The sequence below is a fragment of the Myodes glareolus genome, chromosome 6 (genome assembly GCF_982192425.1).
Source record: "Myodes glareolus chromosome 6, mMyoGla1.1, whole genome shotgun sequence".
Classification (NCBI taxonomy): domain Eukaryota; kingdom Metazoa; phylum Chordata; class Mammalia; order Rodentia; family Cricetidae; genus Myodes; species Myodes glareolus.
The window spans coordinates 27,983,749-27,998,789 of NC_142031.1; the positions used below are offsets into that span (position 1 = coordinate 27,983,749).

Below are 15,041 nucleotides of genomic sequence, written 5' to 3' on the forward strand. Positions count from 1 at the left end.
TCTAAAGTCCTCTTTTGTGTGTGAAGATCATTTGTTCTGAATCCCTTGTTCAGAGCTCTGTCCTTTCCTGCAGTGGTAGCTTTGGTGCTTTCCTGGAAAATCACTGACCACACTCCTAAGAATCACTTTATCATCTTAGTTCTTTGTTGGCTGATGTAGCCTCAGTTATACTGTGTCTTAATCATTTTAGCTTTGTTTTGAAATCAGGAAATGATTTTTTATCTTTTTTTTAATCTGTTCTTTTTCTTTTTTTAATATTTTTGGGCTCTGATGATCCTTTGCCTTTCCATGGAAGCTTGTGATCAGCTTTCAAATTTCAGGAAGGTTCATATTTTAGGCTTATGGAAAGCCTACAAATTAATCTGAAGAGACTTGCCATCCTAGCAGTTTTTGAGTTTTCTGACTCATGAGTGTCTCATCAATATTTTTAATTTCTCCCATAAATACTTTATAGTTTTTCTATTGTGAATGAGATTGTTTACTTAATTTTATTTTCAGATTTCTCAGTGTTAGAATGCAGAAATGACTTTTCTATTTTGAAACTCTGCCCATTTGGGCACCTACTGTACTTTGTGTCCCAACACTGTAGAGGTATGTTGTGTTACCTGCCATTGCGTCTCTTCTCTACTTGCAGATTTTTGCCTTTTAACATCATAGCATTCTCAATGTTTTACACTAGTTGGGTTTTTGTTGTGTTTAATAGTCTATCATCAAAACCTTTTTTGTTTGTTTTGAAATGGTGTCTCAATTTTTTCCCCCGACTGGGCTTGAACTCATGAAGAGCTGAGATTTTATTTTTTCTAGTATTTCTCTTGTTGATTTATTTCTTTTGTTATATGTATGCCTTTATTTGTTTGTTTTGAGACACGGCCTCACTGTGTATCAGGCTAGCCTAGGCTTCAGTCCTCCTGCAGTTCCCTAGTGTTGGGATTACAGGTGTAAATCAGCATGTTCAGCCTCTGGCTACTTTTCCTGTAATTTCAGGAGCAAACCCCTCAGTTCCATGTCTAAGTGAGGGAACTGGCACAAAAGGACAGCTTTGTTTCCTGAGAGATGACGAGAAAAGGCAGGATTTAACACTGGCTCAAGTTTTAGGATTATAAGCTTGGAACTGACTTTTTGAGTTTTTTTGCGGGGTGTCCCTCCTACATCAAAAATTTCCTCGTTCTGTCTACACGGTGCTCTCTGACCTTTATTTATATAATTTCACTACTAAGCATCCTTTTATTTTATTTTGACCATACTCCTGTTCCTTAAGAGCCTCTCAGGCACTCTGGGTGTTTATTATGTAGAAATCCTGCTTTCCAAATCTCCAAGGCATTTATATATAAAACATAAAGCAAGAATGGCCAAACCTAGAGACACAGGGAGTGCGCAGTGGGCATTTGTGCGGTGCAAGATGTCTACTCGGGGTCTTTCTGAGTGGTGAAGTAGTGCTAGGGTAAGTGTGGACTAACTGATCGTGGTTCTACCAGCGTGTGTTGCCATTTCAATCCTTGGAACTCTGCCTAGTTCCTTTGTTCAATACAAGTACACCGTACATGCTGCCACTCAGGGACCATGAGTGCTACCTTGGCAGGCCAGTTTTTGCCATCTTCCCCATGCTCAGACATTTGCTAGCCTTGACTTTCGCATGCCTACAGATTGATTGATGTTGGGTTCTAAACTTGACAGGTCAACGATGTTAAACTCACCAGTTTCCAATACTTATCTTTCTGAAAATCAATGTTTCCTGCTGTCAGATATCTTATCGTGGCTTCTTTTTTTTTTTTTTTCAAGATTCTGGGCTAAGTTCCTGGAAACCCTGGAGTATAGTTTTTATAGTTTAAAGGAGTAGATACCCGGATTGAGCTGTAATACACCTATCAAACTTGCTTTGAAAATGCCATTTGGCACTTAATTAAAATTTCAGATGATCAAACCTTTCCCCTAGAGATTCTGCCCCCCCCCCCCCAGTTTTCCCATCCCTATACATTTTTATGATGAGCTTAAACACTCCATCCAGCTTGAGAGGTAGGTATCTCAGTGGGGAGAGCACCTGCTGTATCACCTTGCCAACCAGTATTCAGGTGCCCGCACCTACCCAAAAGCTGATCATCATTTATATGCCTATAATTCCAGATCTGAGGGAAGGGAAGCAGAGGCAGGATTGCTGGGGCTTCCTAGCGTCCCAGTCTAGCTGTGAAATGTAAGCCCAAAGTCCAGATTGAGAGCAATGGAGGAGGCTGCTGTTGCCCTCTTCTGTGTTTGTGTGCTTGGATACAGACAGCTTTTTTGTTTGTTTGTTTTTAAGAAACAGTTTTTTGACAAGTGGCGGTGGCGCATGCTTTTAATCCCAGCAGTCGGCAGACAGAGACAGTTGGATCTCTGTGAGTTTGAGGCCAGCCTGGTCTACAGAGTGAGTTCCAAGATAGGCTCCAAAGGTACAGAGAAACCCTGTTCAAAAAACAAACAACAACAACAACAACAAACCCAACCCAACCAAACAAAAACAGTTTATGAAGTTTTTTTTCACCCACCAGTGTCAGCTTTCATCCCTACACTTGACTTTGGCACTCTACTTGCTCTGAATAGTGTTAAGAGGGGCCTTGGGGCTTTCGTGTGTTTTATGCTTGACTCATTTGGGATTTCTTAAAGTGCAATGCAGCTCTTTGGTGTCTGTCCGTCAGATAAAAAGTGTATCTGCTCTGATTGAGGGGTCCTCTGTGGACTTAATCACTTTAGTTAGCATCTCTTTTAGCTCCAGAATTATCTATAGGTGTGAGCTGAGAATTTTACTCTGTAGGTGTGTCAGGCTAAGGTTTAGCTACCAGCTTCTTCAGTTTTCTCGAATCCCAGAGAAATTCCCAGCTCTCTTTGTATTGCCATAGCTTGGGCCTGTCCTTCAAGCAGCATTCTTCACATCACACACACACACACACGTTCCCAAGCATCTTTCAGCTGTGTCCTTGCCCTGTAGCTAACCATTCCTCTGGCTACTGATCACTCTTAACAGAGTCTTTTGTTTTTCTAGGTGGCAAATCAGATTTCCTCTGACTCCGGTTCATCTGCTGGTAGTTTCTTGAGCTTGACTTCTACTCTTTACGATGAAGAAAGTGTGCATATGTTGAACAAGGGTGTACAAGCTGGTAAAGCCTTTGAATTTAAATTTTGCATTGATATAAAGATGCTTCTTCAACACACTTATTTAACCTCCCTCATGATAAAGAGTGTAAAGATTAAAAGTACCTGCATATTTAGATACTGTTTTTGCTTATTAATTGCAGAAAATCCAAGTTTATAAGCAAGAGTGTAGGGAAATAAGTGCCCTTGTAGCAGGGTTCAAATACTACAGCCTCTGTGAAGAGCAGTTTGGGAGCTCGTATTAAATTTACTTTGACCCAGCATTTGTTTGTTTGTTTTGGAATTAGCCAATAAATATTCCTAAATATGTGCAAATTGCTAAGTGTAAACAGTAGGGTTATTTTAGCAGAAAATTAAAATCAACTTTGATAGCCATCAATAACAGTGGTGAAATTAATTATTGTACGTTTGCATAGAACGAGGAAGCTCTCTTTGGGCTGGAGTAATGGTTAAGAGCACTGGTTGCCCTTATAGAGGCCTGGGTTCAGTTCCCAACACACACAGAGGTCCCCAGCATATATATTTTAAAAGAAAAATCAAGGTACAGAGCATGTACAGTTTGCTGCTATGTGCATTTTGTAAAACAAAGGAGGAAGAGAATGATCTAAGTGAGTCAAGTCCTGGGGTCCTGATTTGTAAACAAAGTGATGAGAGGGGGCCAGGAGAATCTGAAGCTTATGCTTGAAGAGTGTTTAGCTGCGTATAACAATCTTATTTTACATACCAATCCAAGTTCCTCTCCCTCCTGTTCTCCTGCTTCCCCCATTTTCTTCCCCGCTCCAACCTCCTCTCCCACGGGGAATCAACAAAGTCTGTCACATCACTTGAGGCAGGACCAAGCCCTTCCCCCCTGTATCTAGGCTGAACAAGGTATGGCCCCATAGGGAATGGGCTCCAAAGGGCCAGTTCATGCACTAGAGATAAATACTGGTCCCACTGCTAGTGACCCCACAAACTGCCCAAGCCACACAACTGTCACCCACATCCAGAGGGCCTAGTTTGGTCTTATGCAGGTTCCTCATCCTTGCTAGGTGATTGGCAGCAGGTCCAGAAGTGCTTACGTTTTTGCTCCCTTGGAGTTGAAAGTCTGAACCAACTGAATTTATATTTCTTGTTCTGTGGTAGCTAAACCCACTTAGAAATTAAACCTGTGTCTGCCTTTTTACCCTCTTTCCCCCCACCCCCTTCCCCACACCATGCAGCATGTCTTTGAGTTATTAATAGGAGCTCACCCCTGACTTTAAGCCTGCCAGCCAGGCTTCTAATCTGCTCCCAGATACATCTGTCTTTCCCCTCAGGTAACTTGGAGATTGTGACCGGTGTCAAAAAATACACTCGTGATGTTGGGGTGATTTTCCCAACTCCCAGTCCTAGTGAACCCAGATTGGAAGAGGACAGTGATGTGACTTCTTGGTCAGAAGAAAAAGCCAAAGAGAAAAAGTTCCTTACCAGTTATCTGCGGGACAAAAACTTAAGGAAGAACAAGCCAAATTTCTGTGAAGGTTGGTTTGTTTATATTTTGAAGGTCAGTTTCTAACTCCAGGTAGCAGGGACTCTCACAAAGGTGTGTCTAAGTCACTTGCAACACTGAGATCCCTTGCTTCTGAGAACTCTGTGTTGACGCCACTTGCCAGTAGCCACCACACTGGCATGTTTTGAAAGTAACCAGAGTTTCATTTAGAAAGTCCTGCTGTGGTTAAGACCAACTCAAGGGCACCCTAGGGGTTGTCACCCCTAGCAGATGAGTCCTTTGCAAGTCAGTGTTACAGATATGTCTTTGTAGTTGGGTACAGTTATTAAAAAATAAAGCTTTTCAGTTTCTACTTGAAAATATTTCCTGTAGGTGTCTCATGGTTTGTTCCTGTGGAAAATAGAAAGTCTGGATCTAAGAAGGAAAACCTGCCCAAGATTTATGGCCCTGGTATCTCCTGGTTTGAACCAGTAACCAAAACCAAGCCCTGGAGAGAGCCCCTGAGGGAACAAAACCGGCAGGAGCAGTGCGTGAACAGTCGTGGGTCCCTGGGAGGCCCAGGTGGAGATGGTGGCCGGGCTGCTTTTAGGCCATTTGTGAGAGCAACCCTGCAGGTAGGTCCAGTGACGTCAGGTCGACTTCAGCCATATGGTCTGTGGGACCATGTGTGACTGGCTTGCTGGGCTTCGGTCATTCCACCATTCCTGACAACACAGAGGAGGAGGGTGCTCTGGCACTGCTTGCTCTGTGCGGGCTCCCACATGTGCAACAGCAGGCCTGGTGTTTGTCAGGCTGCATTGTTCTGTAGTGAGGAGCTGCGGGCAGGCCTGTTTTTCATCCTGCCCAGCTCCTGCACGGCTAGCTTAGCCCCAGAAATAATAACACATAAGTTGTATTGGCCCATTATCTCTAGAGAGTTAGTTACTGGCTAACTCTCACATCGTGATTAACCCCTTTCTAACCATCTGTGTAACATCACGAGGTCGTGGCTTACCGGGAGAGATTCAACATGTCTGACCTGGTGGCTGGCTCCATGGCGTCTGGCTCATTGCCCTCTTCCCAGCATTCTATTCTGTTTACTCCGCCTATCTAATTTTCTGTCCTATCAAAGGGCCAAGGCAGTCTCTTTATTGACCAATGAAAATAACACAATAGACAGATAACCCTCCTCCATCATTGTTCTAGGGCCTCACAGTGTTAATCAAGTGCTCACCCTGAGCTATTCCCCACGCCTTGCCAGTCCCTTCGTTGCTTAAGGAAATGATATTTAATGGTGAATTTGTCTGAAGAGAGTGAACTGACCTCTGTCATCAACATTTAGAAGAGTTGCAGGTGACCCCACCTTAGTTCTCAGCTTTTTCCAAAGGCATTTCTGTGCTTCCTTTGTTGTCCCTGGGGCTGCCCTCCCCTGCAGACTCTCAACTCTGTGGGGCAGGTGCCATTTCTCTGGGCACTTGAGCAAAGGCCATGTCATTAACGTGAGGTTTTTCTCCTTTAGGAATCTCTTCAGCTTCACAGACCTGATTTCATCTCCCGCTCTGGGGAGCGGATAAAGCGCCTGAAGCTACTAGTCCAGGAGAGGAAGCTACAGAGCTTGTTCCAGAGTGAGCGGGAGGTTCTGTTCAATGCCGTGCGGCCCCTGCCTAGGAGAGGTCTGCCTCTTGTCACCTGTCCTGTCTAGGAGCTTTGCTTGCTGAGACTCGAGTCTCCTTAGCTAGTAGACTGGCCCAACCTAGCTTTCCACTCATCTGTGACCCCAGTAACCCCAGTTCTGCTAGCCTTGTCACGTAGGGATGATTCTTTTGTGAGCTAGCCTTGTGTTCCTGGTCTCAGAATGTACTATGAAGACGGTAATGGTAAACACAGACCTAGGAGGTCTGCCCAGCACCGTTCTCACAACACCTGTCTGAGAACAGTGCTGTCTTTGTACTCTTACTTCCCTGGGAGACTAAATAGCTCACCCAAGGTAACATTCTTCTTAGTGAAGGAGCTGGGGTTCACAGACAAGATCTGTGCTCTTAGCAGTTACACCAAGTGGCAAGTCTCAATAAAATAACACAAGAAAGCAGTGAAAATGTAAAATAACCACCTAAAGCTGTCAGCCTTACTTGTCAGCCTGTTCACACTGTGACCTGCCAGTGGGTATAGACTCTGGTCACAGTGCCCCTACTGCAGTTCAGGCTGTGGCCTTGCCCCTGCTGCCCCTGGTCTTTTACTCACTGCCCTGCGCCTCCCACTAGGTTAGGGCCCAACAGCTCCTCTGCACAGCTCTACAGCGCCACACCTTTCCTTACGGCCACTGTCTACTAATAAACCTCTTCCCTTGCCTAGCCCTCCTGACTGCCCAGAAGAACAAGCCTATTGGAAAGAAGGAAATGATCCAGAGGACCAAACGGTAAGTCTGAAAGGATGACAGTAATTATGCAGCTATACTCCAGGTTACCGGGTGATCGCTCTGCTTCCCAGCCCGCAGAGCTTGCCCAGTTGGAAGCATGTGAGAAGGTTAGTGGTGAGGTGCTTCTCAGAGCACAAGAAAGGAAGAGAGAACTAGAAGATAGGGTGTAAGCGGTTCCTGTGCAGAGGGAGAAGGGGAATGCTGGGGATGAGCTTGTCTTGATTAGAAATCTGGATGAAACTAAAAAAATATTTTGAAATAAAAATAAATTTTATTTTGGACCACATTCTTTATCTTAACAATCTCATTTCTAGGAGTTTTCCCAACACAGTAAGAAATAATGAAATTGACATTAAGTTAAGAACATGAGTTTCAGAAGCATGTTCAGTTTCAGCCCATTACTGCATTGGAAATAGAAATGCGTTTGCTTTTATAGCTGTGTAGACCTGTACATACATGCATCAAATATTTCTGTAAGTTGCAAAAGACTTGGTAATAGTGGTTCCCTTTGGGAAACAAAAACTGAGTGGATTCCGGGTATAGGGATTTGAGAGACCAGATTTTTGTTGTTTTTAAGGTTTATTTTATTTTGTGTATATGAATGTTTTTCCCATATGTATATAAGTGTGCAAATCCACATGCATGCAGTGTCCCCAGAGGCCAAAAGAGGGTGTTGGATTTCCTTGAGCTAGAGTTAAAGACATTTGTGAGCTGCCACATGGGTGCTAGGAATTGAACTGGGTCCTCTGCAAGAGCAGCCAGTGCTCTTTTTTTTTTAATTGTTTTTATTGAGCTATATATTTTTGTCTGCTCCCCTCCCTACTTCTCCCCTCCTCGCTTCTACTCACTCTCATGATCTCCACACTCCCAGTTTACTCAGGAGATCTTGTCTTTTTCTACTTCCCATGTAGATAAGATCCATGTGTGTCTCTCTTTGGGTCCTCTTTGTTGTCTAGGTTCTCTGGGATTGTGAATTGTAGGCTGGTTTTTCTTTGCTTTTTGTCTAAAAGTCACTTATGGTGATTATATATTATATTTGTCTTTCTGGATCTGGGTTACCTCACTCAATATGATGTTTTCTAGATCTATCCATTTGCAAATTTCAAGATGTCAGTATTTTTTCCTGCTGTGTAGTGCTCCATTGTATAAATGTACCACATTTTCCTTATCCAGTCTTTGGTTGAGGGGCATTTAGGTTGTTTCCAGGTCCTGGCTATGACAAATAATGCTGCTGTAACATAGTTGAACACATGTCCTTGTGGTATGATTTAGCATCCTTTGGGTGTATACCTAAAAGTGGTATTGGTGGATCTTGAGATAGTTTTTTTTTGTTTGTTTGTTTTTTTACTAATTTTCTGAGAAATCATCATACTAATATCCAGAGCAGCTGTACCAGTTTGCACTCCCACCAGCAATGCAGGAGTGTTACCTTTACCTCACAACCTCTCCAACATAAGTTGTCATCAGTGTATTTAATCTTGGCCATTGTTAAAGGTGTAAAATGGAATCTCAGAGTTGCTTTGATTTGCATTTCTGTGATGACTAAGGATGTTGAACATTTCCTTAAGTGTCTTTCAGCCATTTTAGATTCCTCTGTTGAGAGTTTTCTGTTTAGGTCTATACTCTTTTTTTTTTTTTAAATTGGATTATGTGCTCTTTTGGTGACCAATTTCTTGAGTTTTTTGCCTATTTTGGAGATCAGACCTCTGTCTTATGTGGGATTAGTGAAGATCGTTTCCCATTCTGTATGCTGTCGTTTTGTCTTGTTGATCGTGTCCTTTGCTTTACAGAAGCTTTTCAGTTTCAGGAGGTCCCATTTATTGTTTACTCAGTATCTGTGCTGCTGGGGTTCTATTTAGGAAGTGGTTCCCTGTTCCAGTGCATTCAAGTGTACTTCCCACTTTCTCTTCTGTGAGGTTCAGTGTGGTTGGTCTTATGTTTAGGCCCTTGATCCATTTGGACTTGAGTTTTATATATGGATCTATTTTCATTTCTCTACATGTTGATATCCAGTTATGCCAGCATCATTTGTTGAATATGTTTTCTTTTTTCATTTGATATTTTTTGCTTCTTTGTCAAAAATCAGGTGTGTGTAGGTGTGTGGATTGATATTTAGGTCTCTGATTTGGTTCCATTGGTTCTCCTGTTTGCTTTTATGCCAATTCCAGCAGCCAGTGCTCTTAACCACTGAGCCATTTCTTCAGACCAGTTTTTCAGAAACTTTTTTAATATTGTGCCATTGCAAGCATGGTCTACTCATGAGTTAATCAGTTTGGTGTACACATATATTGATCATGAGAATGCCATTCAAAAACTAAGTTTCAGAGTTTGTTTCTAGGGGCTCATCAGAAGCTGATGAGCAGTCAAGTAGTTGGTGGAGCTGCTGACAGGATGAGTTGTTTGTTTTTATTGATGTTAGTTTGTTTTCATGTCTGGCCTGGAGCTTACTCTGTAGATCTGGTTGGTTTGGAACTCACAGAGATCCTGCCTGTGTTTCCCGAAAGCTGGGGTTAAAGATGTTTGCCACTACTCTTGGTACTGCTTCTTTCCAATGACTTTTGTTTTTTGACTTGTAATAATCTTTGGAAAATGTGGTACTGTTTTATTATAATCTGCAAAAGATTGGTACCCAATGTGGGGCTAGAGTCCATGCCTGCCGAACTACCCCTCTGCAATTGGGCTGGTGCTTCTCACGCACTGTGACTTGGCAATTTCATACTGACCCGACCCCTTGACTTTCTCCCACCTACTAAGCGATTTGCTTCTCTGGTTTCTGCCAGGCCTGTTTTAATCGGACCTAGCTCTGTTTCCAGTGACAAGGGCCTCAGTTTGTCCCAGTTGGGATCCACAAATATTTTTAGAAGTAGAAAAAAGAAAGTAACAATTAACTCAGAATTCTTCCCTCCATCCTACACACACTTGTCTTGTTTTATAGCTCCCCTCAGCTTGAAGTTAGGGGCACTGAACACTATCTGTGTAGGATGAAGTCTAAGTTTCACACGACTGCAGCCTACCTCAGCCTCTCCCTGCCTATTTCCCTGTACCACAACCCTGTAGCTCCATGTCTACCAGTGCACAATCCCCAGCGTGGCTACTTTGCTCCCTTCTCTGTCTCTGTTCCTAATGATTCTTCATTTCTAATGTAAGCCTAGGCTCCTGAAGCCTGTGTGGCCCTTTCCACAGAGAAAGTGTCCCTTCTCCATTAACTGTTTATTTTACAGGTACAGCTGTTCTAGTACTTTCTAGTTTCCTGTGTTTTAAATACAATAGTAACTGAAACTGCTAGATAACATCAAGATAACAGGGATTTGTGAAGACTTTCTGAAAAGCACAGAAAATAATCCTAAGAATTAAAACTGAAGTTTCATGAAATTAAAGTTTCTGTTCTCATAGCAAAGAAAGAAACATCAGCAGAGTGGAGAGATGGCTACAGAGTGGGAGAGAACTTTTGCTAGTTACAGATCTGCCTTGGTTGTTTTCTTGTTGCTGTAAGGGACAAAAGGTTTGTTTTAGTCTGTAGTTCCAGGGGGATAAGGGCCATCTTAGTGGCAGCAGCAGGGAAGCCATGGTGACAAGAGCAGGAGGCTGGGTGACCCATCACATTGCACCCCTCAGGAAGTAGGTCCGAGCTCAAGGCCCATCCCTTTTGATGATCCACTTCTTCCAGTGAGGTTCCAGAATCTTTCTAGACAGTGCCACCAGCTGGGGACCCAGTGATCAAACATATGAGACAAGAGTGACTTTTCATAATACCATGCAACAGAGGATTATTACCTTAAATCTAAGGAGAACTCTCAAAAGATTAAGTATGTTAAAAGAATCATCAAACCATTAAATAGGCTAATGAACTAAATAGACAATTCACAACAGAAAATTCAAATGGCCAATAAATATTTGAAAATGTGTTCAACAACTTTAGCCGTCAGCAAAATGCAAATCAAGATCCTGCGTGAGATTTCGTCTTCAGTCAGAATGATGCAGACTAGCTAGCATCAAGGAAACAAATGACAGCAGATGCTGGTGAGGGCGTGGGGAAAGGAAGTGTACTGTGAGAGGGAGTGTAAACCACTACAGCCATTGTAGACTCAGAATAAAACTATCATATGACCTAGCTATACCACTTCTGGATGTATCCCTGAAGGGCTCTATGTCAACATATCACAGAAATAATTGCATCTCCATGCATACTGCAGCAGTGTTCACAGTAGCCAGCAAATGGAATCAGCTTCAGGATTCATCAGCAGATGAGTCGGTAAAGAAAATGTGGTGCATATATACACTGTTTTTTTTTTTCCAGCTGTAAAGACTGATAGTATATTTCCAGGAAAGTGGGTAAAGCTGGAAATCATTGTGTTAAGCAAAATAAGCTATACTCAGACAAATGCGATATTTTCTTCATATGTTGAACATAAAGTAGAAAGGCATACTTGAAGAATGGGGAGACTACAAGAGGCTAAGGAGTGTGTGTGTTATGAAAACAGAAAGGGGTAACTATTTTGGAAAGAAGGGGACCAGCAAGAGGAGTACAGAGGACGAGGAGGGCAAATAAGGAAAGCAATGATACACATGTGACATTTCTTTGTATGTTAACCAAAAAGTTTTTTAAAGATACAATAATAAGCTGGATATGGTGTTGCATATCTATGTAATCCCAGCATTTAGTAAACTAAGGCTAGACTGAGTTCCAGACTAGTCTGGGACACCTCAGCTGATCTGTGTGTCTGTGTACATCTGTATATACTTAGTTATATCTTTTTGTTATATGGAAACTATAGTTTTGCAGATAGCATAGAAGACATAATTTTACCTATTCCCTCTATTCCTCTTGAAGAAATAAGCAGTATTATGAATATTTTATATTTCCATTGATCTCGCTTCCAGATTGTGGGCACCCCAGGACCAGACTCTCCACATCCATGGACATGGATGCTTATCAGGGGCTGGCTCTGTCCACAGGCTGGATGCCTAGACAGCATAGAACCAGAGGTGTGGGAGAGCCATCATGTATCTTCATGCCAGATAACTTCACTGCTTTCTGTCTTTTCATGAATGCCATTTCTTAGGATTTATGAGCAGCTTCCAGAAGTGAAGAAGAAGAGAGAAGAGGAGAAGAGGAAATCAGAATATAAATCCTACCGACTGCGAGCTCAGCACTATAAAACGGTTAGCTGGGTTGATGCTCTATCCATGAAGGGACGGATCAGGCTTATCAGCGGAGGGAAATACAGACAGCCTGCCTAACACTTGAATACAGCGACTGAGTGCTGAGACTTCAAACTTTAGGCGGCTGTGATTCAGCACTTTTCATGTGTTCGCAGCTAAACCAGACTTCACACAGGCAATTTTGGCTGAGCTGCAACTATGTAAATAACAATGTCTATGAGTCGGCAGGGAGTGAGAGGCTAGAGAATGGAGCCTGCCAAGAGCCTCCGAGGGCAGGGTACCAGTTAGTTTCCTTAGACACCACACTGGCCACTGCTTGAAGGATCATATTCTCCACAGCTCTGTTTTTCTCCCAGGCTTCTCACTATGTAGAGGGCTCTCAAAGGCAGAAGCTAAAGACCAGACCAGACTAGTGTGAGACTTGCGAACCGTGTCTGGAGCACCCAGGAGCCTGGGCACTGGGGAGACCCCAGGAGCTGCATGGCCTTCCCGCTGTGTTAGCATCACATGGGCCCTTGCTGTGCTGGGTGTTGTCAACTGCTGGTCAGTCCACCACCATTCTAGCATCTGTTTCTATAGAGAAGGTATGCTTATTGACCATCTTTCCAAAACACTTTAATAAGGAACACATTTTTCCTAATTGCCATTATGTCTGTAAGTGAGTAACATACACAAGATGTAGGAGAGTCTCCTCAGCAGTGTGCCGAGGTGAGGGTGGCCAGCCACCTAGTGACTGCGTCTGACTTCAAATCCTGTGTTTTCTTCCACAGAAAGTGACCAACCAACTCCTGGGGAGAAAAGTGCCTTGGGACTGACATAAGACTACTTTCCTCAGAGCCTAGGAATACTTTTTTATAAGCCTAAAGAAGCCTAATTTATTCTTTAATGAGTGATTTAATAAAGCTTTCTCTTTGTCTGTGTGTAGCTGAGTACTCTGGGGTGTGGGCAGTGGTGGCTGGAGCGGCTGTGGTTGGGAATCTGCCCTCCCTTTCTCCGTCGAGGCCAGGCCTCTGGGTTCTAGCCGAGGAGGAGTCCCTGTTGTGTGTGTTCTTACACTTTCAGAAAATAAACCTACTGATTGACTCCTAATGGACTAGCAGCTCAAGGTCATTTCCTCCCCATCTGGAGAAGAGCAGGGAGCTGGGCAGCTCTGGCCTGCTGTGTGGAGGGATGTGGATCTCAGAAAATGAAATCATATCATGGTGCATAAGGTCTGCTCTTGCTCATATGGGCTTGTGTGAAATCTGCATCACCAGAGTCTCCCAACAAGGCTCCCAGCCTTCTCCAGCAGGTCTCCCTTCACTTACTCATTTGTCTGTGAAATTGAAGCCTCAGACCACCCATCATCTCACAATATAAATATGAAACAATATTTACAACACAGGACAATTTTTGGAAAAGAAGTGTTGATAAATGATTCCCACTTTGGTCTTAATCCAGTGCCTGGACAGAATACAGAAAGCTCTCTTCCCCTTATAACTGGGAATCACAGCTAAGTCCCAAAGTCAAGGAAAGAATATGCTGTACATTCAGCAGACACTTCCCACCCCCTGCAGTGGGAGCGGCAGCATGGCCAGTGGCTACCTCAGAAGACTCCCTGAGATGTTATGAAGGCACGTCCTGCCCCCAGTGCCCCATGAGCAGTCACGTCATGCAGCCTGAACTTGTGCTTGTATCCTTAAGATATCAGAAGATGCTGGGGAAGGGTGCTCAATCACCTATAAAATGAGAACATCAATACTCTTAAACCCCTTTCAGCTCCAAGATACTGTGTCTTGTGGGTTCCCATTCACAATAGAATTCCTTTGCAAGGCAACTTAGGCAGGATGGAAATAATGATTCCTTGGGCCCAACAGATGTTCAGATGTCCTCCAAGAGCGTTCAGATCTAGCACCTGAGGGTTCATGGAAACAGGACTAGGGAACAATTCTCAGAGCTGAGGTCTCCCTGCTTCTTGCAAAGGTCTTTTGTAGCCTCCATCTTGTGGGCAGTACTTTGTACCACCTGCAGACTCTTCTGCTCCCAGAGCACAAGATGGCTTCCCTGCTGTGCATAGCTCCATCTGTGCCTTGTACTCAGCAAAAGCCAGAGTCCCCACTTCAGGCCTCATTCCTAGGGTGATCAGACTGCCCTGCCCCCTTCCCACCACAACATACTTGCCCTAACCGTATTCTGCTGCTGCTTCTGTCATATTGTGATTTGCTCTAGAACTGCTTGCCTGCTGTCTGTCCCTTTCAGAGCTTTGCACAGCCTAGTTTTGCAGTGATCACCAGGCCTGCAGTTTGGAGTGAGGGTTTGGGCAAAGAGGACAGAATTTTAATGTGAAACCAGACGTGGTAGAGTAGAAGTGCTGGTCTCAAAGTCAACAACAATCATCCCCCTGGCCTCCCAAATACTGGGATTTCAGGCATGTCAAACCATGTTTGTGTCTCAAATGATTGTTCTATCTATGAAATTAGACCACTCTGAATCATTATTGTGACCTGCATCTTTGCTTGCTAGGAGTTAGGTGATTTCAGCCTATGTAGTTTGGTTGCTTATAGCAGTCTCCAGGTGGTCACAAAACACTTGCCAAGGGCAGCTGGTCAGAGAGCTCACAGGGAGAAGTTTTACAAAATAATGTTGCCCTCCAGGGGGCATTCTTGTTTTTAGAGGATTACATTTCTTAGGAACATGACCGCAGATGCAAACTCAGTTCTCATAGTCTGAGCAGCACTATCTCTGAGTTCCTTCCCTCAGAAATACCCAGGAATCCAAGCTGTCTCCTCAGACTCTAGGGTCAAATCTGCACAAGGGTGCCTGCTCTCTGTCCACCGCCATTTCTTGGTCAGCCTAGGTTGTTAGGTTTCTCTTCTACAGAGGACCTGTGGCCAAGTTCCTAAGTGGGCG

At 43.6% G+C, this 15,041-nt stretch overlaps 1 protein-coding gene across 6 annotated transcripts in view; it reads left to right on the forward strand.

The window, feature by feature from the left end:
* The window catches only part of Alms1 (ALMS1 centrosome and basal body associated protein), a 123,408-nt gene extending 110,340 nt beyond the window's left edge, over positions 1-13,068 (forward strand). For 5 of the 6 annotated variants that reach the window (XM_085690558.2, XM_085690561.2, XM_087907072.1 and 2 more), the window contains 7 exons: positions 3,014-3,128; positions 4,422-4,625; positions 4,967-5,208; positions 6,093-6,246; positions 6,926-6,989; positions 12,053-12,152; positions 12,923-13,068. In XM_085690558.2, the coding sequence (XP_085546684.2) occupies positions 3,014-3,128; positions 4,422-4,625; positions 4,967-5,208; positions 6,093-6,246; positions 6,926-6,989; positions 12,053-12,152; positions 12,923-12,967 (924 nt within the window). In that variant the 3' untranslated portion in view covers positions 12,968-13,068. The remainder of the gene's footprint in view (positions 1-3,013; positions 3,129-4,421; positions 4,626-4,966; positions 5,209-6,092; positions 6,247-6,925; positions 6,990-12,052; positions 12,153-12,922) is intronic. The other variant, XM_085690559.2, reaches the window with a different exon arrangement.
* Positions 13,069-15,041: the final 1,973 nt, after the last annotated feature.